Source organism: Conger conger, chromosome 11, assembly GCF_963514075.1.
Source record: "Conger conger chromosome 11, fConCon1.1, whole genome shotgun sequence".
NCBI classification, from domain to species: domain Eukaryota; kingdom Metazoa; phylum Chordata; class Actinopteri; order Anguilliformes; family Congridae; genus Conger; species Conger conger.
The window spans coordinates 33,389,447-33,407,767 of NC_083770.1; the positions used below are offsets into that span (position 1 = coordinate 33,389,447).

General features: G+C 47.3%; 1 protein-coding gene across 2 annotated transcripts; it reads right to left on the minus strand.

The window, feature by feature from the left end:
• Positions 1–10,578: 10,578 nt before the first annotated feature.
• Positions 10,579–18,319, minus strand: LOC133140433 (uncharacterized). 2 transcript variants are annotated; one of them, XM_061260401.1, is made up of 11 exons: positions 18,218–18,319; positions 17,720–17,892; positions 17,433–17,613; positions 17,107–17,191; positions 16,749–16,867; positions 16,075–16,150; positions 15,494–15,763; positions 14,360–14,531; positions 12,634–12,749; positions 12,249–12,363; positions 10,579–11,938 (listed from the first exon to the last, which is right to left on the minus strand). In XM_061260401.1, exons 1-11 carry the CDS (start codon positions 18,220–18,222, stop codon positions 11,775–11,777), a joined length of 1,476 nt encoding a protein of 491 aa, XP_061116385.1. In that variant the 5' UTR covers positions 18,223–18,319; the 3' UTR covers positions 10,579–11,774. The 2 variants fall into 2 exon arrangements, with proteins under 2 accessions (XP_061116385.1, XP_061116384.1); XM_061260400.1 differs by having other exon boundaries at positions 15,494–15,859.
• Positions 18,320–18,321: the final 2 nt, after the last annotated feature.

An 18,321-nucleotide genomic window follows, 5' to 3' on the forward strand; every position in this document is an offset into this window, starting at 1 on the left:
GGTCAAAGAAAGACTAAATTCAGCTCCATGATTAACAAAGGAATAAATCCAACAAAAATCACAAACACTGAGTCAAAGGATTTTACAAAATTAACAGTATCATTTCTAAAAAACATCAATCATTAGGATACATCATAATAAGAAGCTTTTTAGCCCATTTAGACTTGTTATATGCTACATTTTTAAGGAACATTGATGCCTAATTAATGTTGTCTTTTTCATTATAACGACATATCAAACTCTAGCAACTGCCAACTTTACAGTATACATATTGTCATATCTGAATTCCCCTACACTCTCAGAAATAGTCACAGCGGAGGTACATTTTTGTTCTTCAAGGATTAAATTTCCCAAATGTACCCAGAAAGTACAGTAATGTTCTCGTTTGGTAAGAATGTGTATGTTTTCCCAGCAAAAACGGTACAAGATACATATTTCTGGCTAGGGGTACAGTTTTATGTACCTATAGAGTACTGCCCCAGCAATGAACATTTGCACCTTCTCAGGCACTTTCCATGTCCTTATTTGTGTGCATGAATGGTAGTAATTGGTCATGCAGTAGATATTCTTTATTGGAGTGGTAGCTGAGGATGATGGGACTGTGGCGCCTGTTTGGGGATTCTGGGATCGGAATAAGGCAACACGTCATTTCGAAATGGAACAAAATAGAGAGGGAATCCCGTCTTTGCGTAGGTGTTTGTGTGCGTTCGCTCATGAGGGAAAATCAGTGATGCAAACAATGGTGAGAATCCCTCCATGCAATGGACCCACCCCTCCTCCCTGTCTAACTAGGGTCACTTCCTGTAGCACGACGGCGTCCCCTAAAACTCCTTCCTCATCGACACATTACAGGAAACACAGGTTCCCCCTGCCTGAAAACCTGTGTGTTTACACTGGAAAAACTAAACACTCACATTGTCACCCTGTGAGGACATTAAAAAGTGTTTTGTTCAAGAACAGGAAGCCATTGCAATGGACCTTGGCTCACACCGTTATGAAACAGGAAAGGTGTTTTAGTACACACTGGTGAGGATGACTGGTGGAAGCCTGAGGGTAACCTGGACCAACATCTGTCACAAGTTCATTCAGCTGCAGACCATAATTCAAAATCACACCTCTCTGACCATGAGCATAGCGCAGACACACAGTTGCACATAAACACACATATGCGGCTACTTATGCATTCGCATATGCACCCACACCCACATACACACGCATGCGTGGCTGCTTCCGGGCTTTTGCACACGTACACACACACACAAACTCACATGGTCGGTTATGCGCTTACATTCTCATGTGCACACACAACACACGGCTGCTCATGCATTCGCTTATACACATACACACACCCGCACACACGCACACACACATGACCGTGTATGCATACACACACCCGCACACACGTACACACAAATGACCGTGTATGCATACACACACCCGCACACACGTACACACAAATGACCGTGTATGCATACACACACCCGCACACACGCACACACAAATGACCGTGTATGCATACACACACCCGCACACACGTACACACAAATGACTGCTTATGCATACGCATACGCATGCACACACACACACCCACCCACACACACACAAATGGCTGGTTATGCATACACACCCACACATGTACACACAAATGGCTGGTTATGCATCCACACACACACACACACACACACACACACACACACACACAAAAATGGCTGGTTATGCATCTACACACACACACACACATACCAGCACACCCACACACACATGTACACACAAATGGCTGGTTATGCATTCACACACATGCACACACACACACACAAATGGCTGGTTATGCATCCACACACATGCACACACACACACTCACACACACACAGAAACGGCTGCTTACTGGCTCTCGCACATGTGCATACTCACACAGAAAGACACATGGTCGATTATGCTCTCACATTGGTATGAGTACACACACACGCACGCAGAGCTAGTTACACGTTCATGCACACAGATACACACGCCGACAGCAGAGTTTAAAGCATCGGGATACTGAGGGTGTTTGAGAGCACCTTGTTTCAGAGGGGGTGCCGGGTGCCGGGGGTGGTTGTGGGAGAAGTGTGGATTCCTGAGATTCCTGGCCCACAAAGGCAGGATGTGTGCATTGGCCCTCTCGCACTGCTCACTGATGGGGGGGGGAGCTGCCCATTTGGCGGTCGCCTTGCTGGTCCCATGCCAGCCATTGTTAGCCAGCCAGACAAACATTTCCAGAGTTGTAGTGGGGGGGGGGGGATGTGCGTACGGGGGGACTGGGTTGTGTATATGGCGGTTAATCTGGCAATACAGCACTGCGGTCTTCATCAGCTTCACTGCCACAGACTCAACAACCTCTGTGGGCCCTACAGGTGGGGCAGCCGGGCAGCGCTGGTTTCTGGGCAGGAGGATGGGGGGGCTGGAAGGGAGGAAAGTCCCTGTTCTTTGTGTGTTTTGTTGCCAGCTTTGGTTGCAGGAAAAGGGAGCCCCCAAAGACATCAGGGCTCAGGTAGTGGTCAGCACAAGCACAGGACATAGTGACTAAGCAGTGGAAGGGCTGGGCTGTGAACTCGGGGATCTCTCATGCATAAATCTCCCCCCAGGGGCCTCTGGGCCTCAATCGTTAAGCGCTGGCCTGTAAGGGTCAGATAGGCTGGCCGGCCTGTTTGTGTGAGTTTGTTTGTTGGGAGTCTGAAGAGAGTTGTTTGCAGAGGGTGGGGTGATTCCAGCCCTGGAGAGCCACAGGGTCGCAACTCTCAACCGTTCCACTCAAGTCCTTATTTGGACAGGAAGTTATCTCACAGGGTGTTCCAGGTAAATCTCCAGGCCTGGAATTGCTTCTTCTTGATGTTTTCCAGCAAAAAAAAGGATGCATCTGGCCACCATCGAAAAAAGGTGACAGTTTTCCTGGAATAGGTGGGGACAGATTCTCAACAAGAACTAAAAATAACCTCCCAAATATTACATTATTGTAAAATACTGAGCAGTCAACCACTATGTACACATAATTATATATATTATGGTTAAGGTGGTTAAGGTGCATGACTGGGACATGCAAGGTCGGTGGTTCGATCCCCGGTGTAGCCACAATAAGATCCGCACAGCCGTTGGACCCTTGAGCAAGGCCTTTAACCCCGCATTGCTCCAGGGGAGGATTGTCTCCTGCTTAGTCTAATCAACTGTAAGTCGCTCTGGATGAGAGCATCTGCCAAATTCCAATAATGTATTATAATGTAGTATACCCGTGTGTACGCATGCATTTGAATCAACAAAATTCTTTGTAAGATTGAAATCACATATTCACAGGTTCCTCAGAACTGAATGTGGAAGTAGTATTACTCCAGTAATTTCATACGGTAGTGTCATGTTACACCTTGAAATGGTACTTGCACCATCCAGACGCTGTAGATAACACTACATTCAACTGAGACCATCAGTAACCATAGTATAGAGCTCTGTTTACTATAATAGTGTTTCCATAAATGCAAACCTTGATGAACCCCTAGCTTTCCCATAGCATTTTGAGCAAAAAAGTTACAGTAACATTGCTGTGACCCAAAATGGCCGACTTGTTTTCCAGTAGTTTGCTGCTAGACACTTAGTGATGGATTTGGCTAGCCCCAGGAAGGCCTCTCTTAGTGCCAAGCAGGGAGCGGCGGTGACGGACAGCACGGAGCATTTTCAGATAGGTGGAGCTGGCAAACAGGAATTCCTGAGAATGTGTGGGCTGAGGCTGTTTTTTCCTTAGAGACGCAAAGGGAGCAGCGTTCTAACAACTTTGTCAACAGGAATCCCAGCAGACCTGTCTGCAAATGCACGTCTGTGTGTGGAAGAAGACAACAGGCGCTGTCTGTGGCACACAAGGTTTTATGTGTTCAGGAAATCCACTTTGGCAGAACTACATAGGATGGGATTCCCTGAAATGGACAGAATGCTTGCTTTTACCAAGTGTGTTCCCATTGGCACTGTAATGGGACAAGATGCGACTATAAACGCATTTTTAAAAGCCAATTCAGCTTTTTATTTCCTAAAATTTTCACACATTTCATGAGATAAACAGAAAACCTGATGCCAGTTTTTGGATAACTACATCTGCTTATATCCGTTCTAAGCCACAAAGTGGCCATTTTGTCACAAGTCTCTCACACACAGACCAACTTACAGACATAGACAAGCTGTGTAGAGTCAGCTGTATCTCACCGCCATACCTACTCCCGACACATGACATGGAGCCCTGGGGGTCAGGGGTCAACTGCATTCCTCATGAAGGTGTCCCAAAAACCCGCCGGGACCACTGACACCATCCACAACCTTGGTTTCAAAAGAGCACAGCCAAAACCACAGCATTAAAAACAACAAAAATACACAGTTGTCTACATGCTGGATGAGAACTGCAGCCAAATCAATTCTCAAAGTGGCCACAGAGTGCACAATGACATTTCATTTAATTTCATTCAGTTCCATTGCAGAAATAAGAAATAAGGTTTCACTTTATATTTCCTAATGGCACCTCAGTTTGTGTGGGCACAATACTGAAATGAACACTTCACAGAAACTATGGTTTGTAATATAATATATGTCATGGTTCTTAGTATAAAAACATTGTTCATAGTATAATATAATCAATGTCTTCAGAAATGAGTTGGGAGAAAATACAAATTCAAAACAAAAAAGACATCACATTAAAAATGGGGAATGTAATTAAAAGACATTATATCTATGTACAATATATTCCATCAAACCAATATGGTAAAACACATTGGAATTGGTCAATTGCTTTGAGCCTACAGGGAAATGTAAATATCCAGTTTTAAAACCTTTCCAATATTGGCATGACAAAAATAACTTCCCTCCTCGCAAGGAGACGGACGAACCTGTGATGTCCCTGCGCCTGTACATTCGCAGATAAACTCTGTACCTACAACCTACCCGCAATCTAGGGCAAGACATAAGGAAGGCAGATGATGTAATGGGGGCATGTGAGGTATGCGTGCTCCTCCGTCTGGGAGCACAGACATCTGCGGAGGCTTTCGGGCCATCTCGCGCGAGGCCCCCCGATCCCCGCATACCTGAGGCCGCGGTAACACAGGTGTGGCGGCCGGGCCGGCGTCTCGGGCAGGTGCGGCCCGGGCGGGGCGGACACAATGGGCCCCATTCAGCGGGCAGGCGCTGGGGCGGGAGAGCCGGGGGACGCCGCGGCCGGCGCATTCCTCCGCTCCGCCTAATGGGAGCGATGACAGGGCGGGCGGGAGGCGCCGTCCCCCGAACGTCGCCATAAACCCGCCATTGTGCGGCCCGCGGGAGCAGGTGCGTGACCCGGGACGCTCGCTTCCACCCCCCGGGGCCGGCCCTCTCCGCGGGGGACGGGCGGGGTCCTCGGGAATGCCACCGGCGTGACGCTGCGCCGGCTTCGGCCGGAACGCCGGCCTCCGCGTGCCACTCAGACTTCCCATGCCAGGAGCGGAAATATGCCACCATGTGACAGCGCATGGACAACTGTAAACTGCGTGTCAGAACTGTTTATAGGCACAAACACACATGCGCATATTTGTACCATGGCTTGGAGGAATGCTCATTGCTGATTGGTTGATGGCAGGGATGGATATCCCCATACGTGTTTGGCAGCAATACATGTTGCAAATGTATTTATATGTATGAGAAGATGAACAAATCTCAGCTCAGCCTTCGATGTGTACCAAAGAGCAGACGGCGTCTAGGGCCAGGTGAGACCACACGGGCCCACACATTCCATTTGAATGAAAGCACTCTGTCTGAAGCCCTTCCATGGCAGGCTACTTGATTAAAACTTTGCATAGAGCTTTGAGGCTGGCCACACCATCAAAAGACACACTGTAAAAAAAAGAGGGAAAAAAAACTGGAAAAATATGGCAAATAAGCGAACGATTGACGAAGGCGACCTTCAGAGATGCCAATGCGGCCTATTCACAGGTTTATCTGAAGTGGTTTCTCATGCAGCAGACTGTTCGTAATGTACACACACACACACACACAAATTGAAAGAGGCCGAGTGTTTCTGGATGTGGGGCGCACTCACACAGAGTGCCCTCTGAGCTTCAAAGTGGGGGTAGCCTCACAGAGCCAAGCCTGTGACTCCGGGGGCCGAATGTTATCACAGAACACCATAAACTGAGCTCCAGAATTATCCCACAGCAACGGCGACACAAACAAATAATAAAACACGTACACACACACGCTGGAGTGACATTACAGGGCAGGGCAAAGGGCGAATGCGTCCCATTCTCCGTCCTCTGGGTGGGGGTGTGTGACTATTTTAAGATTCGGTGTGAAAGACAACGACGGTGGCTGTGACGGTGGCGAGGGAGGGATGTACAGACGCGTAAAGGAGGGCGTTGTGCTGACTCACTTCCTGCGCCGGTCCAGAGGGAGGGGTTAGAACACTGTGGCCTGTTGGGCACGCTGACGCTCCTTTTCAGCCGTTGCCACAGGGGCCCACAGATGCGCAGGTCACCCGCCTTGCGTCAGTGCGAGCCGTCAGAGCGTTCGTTTGTTTAGCACGTCCGGGCGAGGTTCCACCACACCCACCATCCCCCCCCATCTTCCTCACCCTTACAAACAGCGCCACGAATTCACACAGCTCGCATCATACAAACCCAGCTGCCGGGAACAGGGGCTCCGAGCCAGAAGTCCGGGGGGAGTAATAGTGATGCATGGGAGTGATGTCACTCCTTCCAAGGCTACCGTGGTAACCGGACTTGTAAATCTTATGAATATGACCTTGGAGGATATCTCAGGTGGTGGGATTATGGCCACAGTGGATGGACCCTGGAAGGGCCCATCGCAATTGTTCATATCGAGTCAGCCTGTTTCCTCCCAAGGCATGATGGACCCAAAACCCCATGAACTGGGGGATGGGGCTCATTCCACCCATCCATCCATCCATTATCTTAACCCGCTTATCCGGAACAGGGTCGCAGGGGGGCTGGAGCCTATCCCAGCATACATTGGGTGAAAGGCAGGAATACACCCTGGACAGGTCGCCAGTCCATCGCAGGGCACACACACAATTCATTCACATACTCACATACTCACACACTCATACCTATGGGCAATTTAGACTCTCCAATCAGCCTAACCTGCATGTCTTTGGACTGTGGGAGGAAACCCACGCAGACATGGGGAGAACATGTAAACTCCACACAGAGAGGCCCCGGCCGACAGGGATTCGAACCCAAGACCTCCTTCCTGTGAGGCGGCAGTGCTACCCACTTCACCATCAGTGCCGCCGTGGGGCTCATTCCAGTTTCTTATTTTATCTGTCCACTTGGTCATCGACTGATCCGGAAATCATTCAGAGCATTCCAACCTGTTAAATTCTCTATGAATGAGGTAGGAGCGAGAGGCCCCCAAATGATTCTGAAGGAAACATAAACAAATCCTTTGCGGACGTTTTACTTTGGTGACGTATAAATGATTGAGCTGTCGATTCATCTGCGACATCTGTAATTGATGTGTCCTCAAACTGAAACTTGAAAGAACAAGACCGATCCATTTTCCTAATGCATATCTCTTCGCTTCCTCCATCCTTGTGTCCTTTCCTCGTTTCCTATCCATGCATCCTTGGGGTGGAGTTAAGAGCAAGGAAAGGAAGCAAGGAAAATAAGCAAGGAGGTAAAAATTTGCGATGGGAAAGCTCACAAATTTGCATGTTGTATCTCCAGCTCGACAGGGAGGAGATGGAGAGCGTGCTCCGGTGAGAGGGACTCGGGCAGCAGCCGGGGTTCCAGGGAGCACCTGGCAGGGTAGCTCCGGAAAGGCCCGGGCATCGGCTGGGGAAACATTCATCCGCAGCGGAAATGGAGAGCCGTGGGAGAGCTCGCCCACTCCGTTCTGCGTTTGGCCCTGACGATGGTGGAAACATGGGTGGAATTGTTTTTGTTGTGCCACCCCCACCCCCTTCATGTGGCATATGCTCCCAACGCCAGACATCACGAGTGCTGGCAGGCAGCCCCTGGACCGGGGCTCCGGGCGCGAAGAGCCTTCGGGACGACCCCGCTTGACCGCGGTGGAGGCCCGCGCCGCGCTCACACCGGGGCTGCAGCTGCTGGGAAACCGTGCCAGATCACAGCCGAGGCGCCGGGTACGAGGCAGAGAGCCGCCCTGACTGCAGGAAGACGTCCCACAGTCTGGAAACGCTGAACTAACGGAGGGGATCCCCACCTGGCAGGGACATTATTTATCCTGAAATAACACTTGAATGTGGTCCTCCCCACAGATATGCGCACACACACACTCTCTCTCTCTCTAGCACACACACACACACTTACATGCCCAAACACACACACACAGACCGTAGGAAGACATCTGATAGTCTGGAAACACTGAACTAACGCAGGGAATCCCCGCCTGGCAGGGACATTATTTATCCTGAGAGAACACTTCAAAGTGGTCCTTCTCACACACATAGCACATTCACACACAGACACAGACTCCCAGTAACACCTGCCTAATTGACATTAAATCAGAGTAAGTGCTGAGCGCACGGTCCAATCTGCCACGGATGCAGTCCTCCCCAGATGAGCTCTCTCCGGTAGACCACCTGACCCAACAACACAGACTCCAGTGTTCTCATTTGCACCCTCATGCATTCCCTCCACCCTCAAACCCTGAGACGCCGCACCTGGGCCCAGGTTAACCCAGAGCCCTCACCTCGTAGCGGCCATCAGGGCAGCGTAATAGGCATAGCGTATTGTGGACATACTGAGGCTGATGGAATGGGGGAATACGCTCAGCGATGTGGCGGCTGCTGCATGAGCACGCTGTCGGTTCAGCCGTCCGGCCGCACCAGATGTTCAGACGAGGCTAGGTGCTAAACGGTGGTCATAGCGAGGGACACAAGAGAAGCGGAATTGATGGGAGCGTTGGGAGGGAGGGCGAGAGAGACGTCATCAGTCAAAGAACTGGCTTCACGGTACGGGTTTTTCGGAAGCGGGGAGCGCTGTGGAGGGGGTGAACGTTTACTTTATCCCGACCGAGACGTTATTGCAGCGGGAGCAGCGGCCGGGGGGGGGGGAGGGGAAAAACAGCGACGGGGAGCTCGCGGCTTTCGTTTTTACTGGAACGCTGTTTCGAGCTGCGGTTTATGAGCTATTGAAAAAGCAGGGACGTCGGCCAAGCAAACACATGTGGAGCAGCCAGGCCAGGGGATCACGCCTCTCCCTTCCCCACTTCTGCTCTCGATATGGAACCTTATGAGCTGTTTATTATCCTTACTGTCTGCTCAGCAGGCTGCTCTCCTGCTTGTAGTAGCCTAGCCCTTGTTATCCTTGTTATGCACTGGGTATGTTCCCCCTCAAATCTTTATCACGTGCAAATGCATTGAATCGTTTCTTTTTGTAAATGCATTCTGAATCATTTTCCTCCATCATCTGGAGTCTGTGACCACTGAAGTCAAAGGCCTTCTATTTCCCACCTTAATCACTACATGTCGGAGTTGGGATGATTAAGGCAGTTCTGTGAATTGGGTGTGGTCAACTTTGTGGTCCAATATCAAACTGTGTGAGTAAAACCCCAGGCTCCTAACACATTCTGTCATGTGCAACATTCTGTCGTCCAAAAAATACTTATTCTGACCTTTCACCACTAAGACCGTCTCTCATAGATTCCAGAGATTTGATTATAAATCAGCTCAGACAACCGACATTTTTTTTAAACGCCCATAAGCTAGACAGCGCTCCTCCGTCCAATGTGTTGAGCTTTACGTCCTCACTGGATCATTGCCCTGCTGCATTCTGGTTAGAAGACCCACCCTGTCCTATCCTCCCAAGCAATGGATCCCCTCTGTCTAATTCTCTTCCATTTCTTTCTCATTCGCTTTCTCTTCTCACTTTATTATGGTCAGGTAAAGAAAAAATAAATCCATTTCAGGTTACTGGTAAAAAGAAATGGCCCTGAAAGTGAATTACATAATCTTTTGACTTCAACTCACAACGATATATGAGCAAGCAATTAATCGAAACGGCATACATAGTGTACTGACAACTGTACCTTTCAGTTTTGTATCAAACTGGTAACGTCAGATTAAAACCTCACATGTATTAGATGTTTTTAACATATGAATTACATAATACTTGTTTTTACGAGTATTTACATTTTCCAGAGCAGTTTTCCAGACATTAATATTTCAGTATGTCAGGGTCATATTTATTTTGGCAGACCTGAAAATGTGACCTCTGGACTAGCACGGTTCCCACATGACTGTAAAACCAAGCACAGCGACCAATCATGGGGGGAAATGTCTGGCAGGTTTCAGTGGCTGTTTCAAGTACTTATCTGCATTTATACCAAAACACCAAGAAAGTATTATGATGGTTTATCTGTAAAATAGGTATTACATAATTATGAAAATCATTCCCACATTTTTATGCCTCAGTTTGACTTTCTTCGCTTGCCCTGTTGCAGATCTTTCTAGTCGACTCCATAGTGACACCTTGTGCTTTCAAATGGAACACACAATGCAAGACCTCAATTTGATTTTCAATACATTATTTAATTACATGGGTTACAGACACCCTTGTCAAGAGCAACTTACACAACTACTCCTAATATGTATGTATTTCACATATTATTCATTTATAGTGCTGAATATTTTCTAAAGCAATTCATGGCAATTACCTTGCCCAAGGCTATAGCCACATGGAACTTGAACCACTCGTTTCTTGTGACAAATTTGAGCCTGCAAGTAATTCCAAACCTTTAATGTACATGTATCTAAATATCCACTCACATGCTCATGTAATTTCACTGTTTGCCATTTAGAAAAATAGCATGTTAACAACACATGTTCATTTATAGCGCCAGTCTACACATAGACAGTTAGGACCCAAGGGGTTGTACATATATAGCTTGTACATATATTGTACATACAACCAACTGAAGGTTGGCAGACAGAGGAATATTCAAACATAGTGCATGAGAGAATATCAGGACTGCAATTTGCAACTCCATAAGAGATAATACATGTATATTTACTGTCCTGCCTATCCAAAAGAGTGGGAAAAACATTCTTACATAGCTATTTCGTCCCAATTTGGAATTGCAAATCAGATTCATAAACCTTTCCCACTGTTGCAATGTCATCCAGCAATTAAATTCAGACAAGCAGCATTGCCCTGAGTGGAGAGAAAGGTGGGAATAATTCTAGGGGCCCATAGCCGGGAAAATACAAAACGATCATGTATAGCTTCATTCAATGGAGACTGGTCCCAATGTGACATCTTTTCATGAAGCTCTAAATCACTGCCAGCACCCCCTGTAGACAAGCAAACATTCACCTCTAGTGCACCTGCAGCAGCTTCTCTTGCAAATAAGCATAAAAACATTTGATGATAAGAACAGACCACTCAGCACCTCTAATCCCATCATAGTAATTATAATATTTTGTTATTTAGCTGATGATTTTATCCAAAGCGACTGACAGTTGATGCATGGTCAAGATCTTACTGCGGCTACGACAGGGCTTAAACCAACCTCCCGGGTCCCAGTCATGTACCTTAGCTACTAGGCTACAGGCTGCCCCCCATCACTTCGAAACAGGGAAAATCCTTCAGACCCTTCTGTGTTGAATGACGCCACAGCTACCTGACTTCTCCAAAGGTTGCACCATTGAACATGAATGCAAGCTGAACACATTCATCTTCTGCTCTCCTGCCTCGTGGGGATGCTAGGCCTGGGTGGCTGGCCCGTGACCTTTGACCCCTCCACACTGCCGTCGCAGTTCAGTCGGCCAGGTCGGACCTCAGGCTCGGCGGCGGCGCAGACAGATTAGACTCCGAAGGCCCGAAGTCCTCATCCTCCGAATCCGAGACGCTTCCGTGGAGATCCTCTCTGCCTCTGCTCAGACTCCTCCCAGAAGCCCTTCCCACGCTGCCCCTCTCCTGTCCTGTGTGGATGTAGAGGAAGAGAGGTGATGCTCAAACCACAATTCATATCTTATGAACAATCACATATGATTACATTGTCCAGGCTTTGGAAATTGCTATTGTTGAGCTTAAAGGCATACTACGCAGAATTTTTACCTTGAAAATATTATAAAATAAGGCGCTCTGGCAAAGCAAAACAACACTGAAGCTGGCTCTTTCTATTTGCTAAGACACATGCAAAAATGCAAACCAATAACATGACAAGTTTTGCATTAATCATTGGTTGTGTTGTTGGTTGCGTTCCAGCCATATTAATTCTCAGGAACTCACCCAGGCTGTCCTGCAGTGTGGCTCTGAAGCGCATTCGCTCTAGCGCAGAGTGGCGGGAGCCCACGATGTGTTCACCGTTCAGCTTCCTGTCACCAATGTGGCCTGTGTCTAAGGGCTAAAGCACGACCACACAACTCTGCTCACGTTCCATTTTACACATAGCATTTCTAAATTTGAATAGTTCTTTTAACAGCACTACTCATTTCAGAGCAATGTAGCAATTAAATTGTTATGGCGCTGAGGTGTACACGTCACCGAGCTGCAGGAATCTACACATGCGGAGGCAAGAAACATTTAAATTAACACCTTTAAACACTACATGGTAAGTGAAGTGAGAAACTACCCAAACCATTTTGCACATAACGTTATAGACGGGGAGGCGCACCTGGCGTAAAGCAGTGTGGTGCATCAGCTCGGAGCTCTGACTGAGTGTGGGAAAGCCCCCCGCCCCACACCCCCACGTCTCCTCCACACACTCCACACAGCCGCACACTGCAGGGCCTGCGCACAAACAGGTACAGCCGGACTGAGACAGTGGAGCAGTGCACTGCCCAACACAGTATAATGGGACACAGTGGAGCAATGCACTGCCCAACACAGTATAATGGGACACAGTGGAGCAGTGCACTGCCCAACACAATATAATGGGACACAGTGGAGCAGTGCACTGCCCAACACAGTATAATGGGACACAGTGGAGCAGTGCACTGCCCAACACAGTATAATGGGACACAGTGGAGCAGTGCACTGCATAATAATCTATAATGGGACTCAGTGGAGCAGTGCACTGCACAACACATTACATTACATTATTGGCATTTTGGCAGACGCTCTTATCCAGGGCGACATACAGTTGATCAGTATAATGGGACACAGTGATAAACCCACTGATAACCCCAAGTGAAACCAGAGTGACTGTATATAGCTATAATCAAATGGATATGTTCCAGAATTACTTTCCCCACATCAATGATAGTGATATGGTAAACATTATACTACTTTTACAGTGCATTCATCAATCAACTGATGATTTGTTTTACTTAAATTACCCTTAATAAGGCAATCTGGAGGACCTCAGTACTAATATAATTAATTCTAATTATAACTAAATTATTTGGTTAAAATATTGTGATTGCACTATCAACATGCACGTTTTGTTTTTAACTTACAAACAATTTCCGTTATAATTAAGATTATTTCATGTGTACAAAAGCAGAGAGATACCATATTAGATGCATTCAAGCAAAAATGAATTAATTAGATGCTAATGTGGAAGCTTTATTTAAATTGCTTGATAATCATGCAAAAGGAAAAACAGGATCAGGGAAAGCAGTCTAATAAACTGGTGAACTCTCATTTTCAGAATTTCATCCCTAATTAATTACATGAATATATGATGAGGAACTGATAGTAACATTGGCATGCAAGATCATCTAGGAAGAAAGACAGAAGAGAAATTAAGACTGCCCAACCCCAAATAGTCTGTTTTTATGTCTCAATCTGGGCGGGACTTCCATCCCTTAAAGGGCGGGTGGCCTTCTAGTGCAGAGCTATTAGGAGGGCAATTAATATCACAACAGAAGCCCTAACCCTGCCACTCCTAACGAAAAGGTTAACTCCATCTTAGAATATCTGAGAGTCCTATGAATTGAACACGAGTGTAAAGAATTAATGAAATAATCTCAATAAAAATAGGTTAAAGTCAAAATATATTAAGCCAAACTCAGGGATGTTTGGATGTAGACTAATGCTGAGACTATTATGAAGACCACAGAAATGCTTGCCCATTAACAAGAGCAATGGTCCTAACTCCTGGTCCTGGAGAGCCGCAGGGTGTGCTGGTTTTTGTTTTCGCCTTCATATCAGCAACCATTTCAGACCCAAGAAACCATGTGAGGTGGGTCAACTGTGTAATTAACTGCTTTAATTGAGAGCTGCAATTAAGCGCTGAGTAACAACAAAAGCCAGCACACCCTGGGGCTTTCCAGAACTGGGAGAGAGGCCCACTTAACTGGAACTAACAGCAGCCTTCATTTCCATGAATCTGCTCGGGGGGACTGGAACATGTAACCACGGTCAGCACATGGGAGGTTTGCACAAGTTTGAAGCACCTATTTCCAGTGAACCCCTGTGGTGGTGGTGTAGCGTGGCTTTAGAGAGGTGGTGGGGCTTGGGCGGTGCCAAGGCGGACTTGTCTTTGTCGCAGCTCTGCCGTTGGTTGTGCTTCTTCCAAAGATACGCCTGACTCCTGAGTCTCAGCCAATCGATTCCTTCAGCCCCATTCTGTGCCACCAGTAACAACAGGGAAAGAAGAAACCAGGCTTAACTACCAGCATGAACCAAGCATCGCCCAGAACCCTTCTCCAGCACAACATTAATGCTACATTGCTTCCATCAAGCATGAATGCTTACAAAGAAGGTAAGCACATTCAACAGGTTACTAAGAGTTCAAGAATAATTACCCCTAGTAATTACGGCCTACAGTAATTGTCTGCATATGGGGGTGTGGGAAGATGTGCATCACTAGTTGGATAATGTAAAAAAAAACAAAAAAAAAAAACTTTTATTTTGTCTCATCCACAGAGCTTTACGCTAAACCGCAGACGTTGGCTATGAAGCAACCACCTCTTCGCATTCTCACGCCAACAGCTCATTAAGAGGGAGTAGTGTTTTCGTTTAGAGGTCCAAATTTGCACTTGCTTGCTTCACAGTGCTTGGAAATTCCTTAATTCACATATTTACTCACAGCCCAGTAGGAATGCTTGCTGTCCAAAATGCATTCTTCCTTGACCGGAGTGTGACTAATCGACAAGTTACGTGACTGCCAAACACTCAGCAAATGAGGCCTTTCCACTAAGCAAATAAGCATGAGGGGTAGATTTAGCCTACTAGATTGTTATCTGGGGCTGCATCAAATAAACAGAGGGCCTGACTGAACGAACAGCACTTCCCGTAACAGCCCCTGCCCCCCACCGACCACAAAATGAGCACGTTGCCACAGCAGGCCCTGTTTCTCTTGCGTGATCGGAGCATGCGATACTGTAAACGGAGCGTCTCTCGGGCCAAGGCACAGGCCAACAGCCTGCTCTGTGCCGTCTCAAAACCAGCAGTGTTCTTCAGTCCGCCCCACCCCCTCTCCCTCCACCTCCACTGCCAAGCAGTCATCTTAAGTTACCCCCAGTCCAAACTCCCCCCCCCCCCCCGCTCGGGAAGGTGGCATTCCACGCCCGTTTGGACCTCCTCACCGCGCTGTCCAGCCTGTATTGGGCACGGTGGGTCAGGGCGTGCGGGCCGGGCTCTCTCCTCGGCCCTCTCTCCCTGTCGCTGTGGACAGCTGCTGGCTTGTTCCTGAGGCAGGCGCTGGGCTCCCTGCTCGCTGGGCTGGGATGGGGGCCAGGGGGGGCTTCAGACGCAGGCTCCGGCTGCAGGACCCCCCGGATCCCACCAGGGGCGAGCACAGGTTCAGCTGTGACGGCTGATTCTGCGAGGTCAGTGTCTGATGTGTCGAGTGCTATCTGAGAAACCATGTGACCAGAGGCAGGTGGCCTCCCATTGGCTGATGTCAGCTGGAGGTGTTCAGTCTTCTTAACATTTATGGATTTCTTTCTGTTCTATAACACAAATACATTAAAATAATGACATATTACATCTCCTATAACACTGTACTTGAACCCGCCACCATAAGGGTAACATAACACTGTCATACACATGACATAACCACTGTTTATACAAAAACTGGTTCGCTGGAACATATGCCGCAAGCTGCAGCTTGTCTTCACCCAGACACACAACAATGATTTCAATCAAGCTTGTTTTTCCCTCTCACCGGTTTCGGGACGTCATACGAATGGGAGGAAGGAACGCAAGCGAGGTCTCTCACAGCGATGTTCGGAGATTTCCGTCTTCAGCAGAAGAGAAACAGGAAAAAATACCCCGCACATGAATCATAACTTCATCAGTTCCCGAAAAGAGCCACGTGAATATTTTAAAAGCAAAATATCCATCCATCCATCCATTATCTTAACCCGCTTATCCTGAATAGGGTCGCAGGGGGGCTGGAGCCTATCCCAGCATACATTGGGTGAAAGGCAGGAATACACCCTGGACAGGTCGCCAGTCCATCGCAGGGCACACACACCATTCACTCACACACTCATACCTATGGGCAATTTAGACTCTCCAATCAGCCTAACGTGCATGTCTTTGGACTGTGGGAGGAAACCGGAGTACCCGGAGGAAACCCACGCAAACACGGGGAGAACATGCAAACTCCGCACAGAGAGGCCCCGGCTGACGGGGATTCGAGCCCAGGACCTCCTTGCTGTGAGGCGGCAGTGCTACCCACTGCACCATCCGTGCCGCCTAAAAGCTAAATATGCCATTTATATTTACGTTTGGCTTTAGTGAATGCAAAAACAAAAGGCTAAATCTGTTTAACAGATTAATCTTACAGTGAAATAAAGGTTGATATGGTGTAATGTACTGGTCAGGTTGGCGTACCTGCTGTGAGAGGGCCCGCGGGAGATGCGGTTGGGGTTGGGGATCCACACCACCATGGAGACACTGCCACACAAGGCTCCAGAAGAACCCTCTAAAGGGCTGATTTGGGCCAGGCTTAGCTGTGATCATAACAGACCAAACACAAATTCAGAATTAACAGAATTCAAGCCTTCATTTAAGCAATTATTTCAGTTTACAAAAAGCTATTTTGTATATCTGCTAACTGTATATCTTGCTTGCAAACACACAGCTGGTTTGACTGGGTCATCACTATGCAGCTCTGATTGTTTGACACTGACAGGGCAGTGAGACAGACAATGGGAACTGGGACAAACAAGATGGATAAGGTGGGGATCACCTTAACATCCTTGTTGCACTTGTAAGTGGTGGAGTGGGGGATCTTAGCAGCAGAGGTAAGATCAGGAAAGTGAAGGTCCTTCAGACTGTAGAGCCATAACACAACAGAACACACATCATGCATTTACATAGCCATTTGGGATCATTTATAATCAAGCAACTGTACAGCTTACACATTCCACATCAATACAGTGGGCTCCAGAGCTATTGGCACCTCTGGCAGTTCACAAAAAATACTTGAAAAAAATAGTGAGAATATTTCATGTTAGCTGTTTAGACTCTTAAAAAGAGTGTTTTTTTATCAATGTCAGCCACTAAACCACTCACCTCTCCAATCTTACATTAGAGTCCTTCAGGAAATTCTGGGATTGGCTGCAGAGTTGGGATTGGGAGGTGACTGAGTGACAGTTCTCTGAATTAAATGCTCTGGAAAGCATCTTTTTCTTTGGAGGCTTTCTGGTTTTTGCCCACTCTGACACATTCACAATGTTAAGAGTAGGAAACTCTTCTAGATTGAAAAGAAGGGATATAAAAAAAGGTGTTGAGTGACATTTAATACGTCAAAGTAATTCACCAAGCTGGTGACTAATTGCGTGGCAGTATAACAGACGTACCTTGTAAAAGAGCCTTACTCCTGACAGGTGTTCTGGACTGTCTGCGTCTCGCGACGCCTCTGGCCACACGCTGTGCCGCCTCCCAGCAGCCGGGATGTGGGCACATGACCCAAAAGCAGTGGGTCTCATCCAGAATCTCACTGGGGCAGCCGCCCACACTAAAAGGACCATACCTGTAACGAACAACATTCATCATTAGTGCAGTAGGTGAATATAGTAGTTATCGTAGTAGTTATAGTAGTACATGCTGTTTGTTTTCGAAGTCACAAAAGCGTGTCAAAGTGCTTGCTCAATATGCCAACTACATTAACGTTATATGGTTTATGCAAGAACAAACCAACTAAGTTAGCTAGCCAAGGCAAGTTACCGACTTGTTCAACGCTTTCGTCGGAGCAGAACGTTAAAACTGGATGGTTATTCAGCACAAAAAAATTACAATTACATTATGACTTAAAAATCAACCAGATGAAAAAGATTCGTGTGAAGTACTAATCTTACCTCATCTGTAATGTTTAGAAATCTAGCTAGTTACACCCGGGAGAACTTTTTCGTAACCAAGCAACTGGACGCTTTCGCTCGAGTCTGCGCACTACAGGCTATGT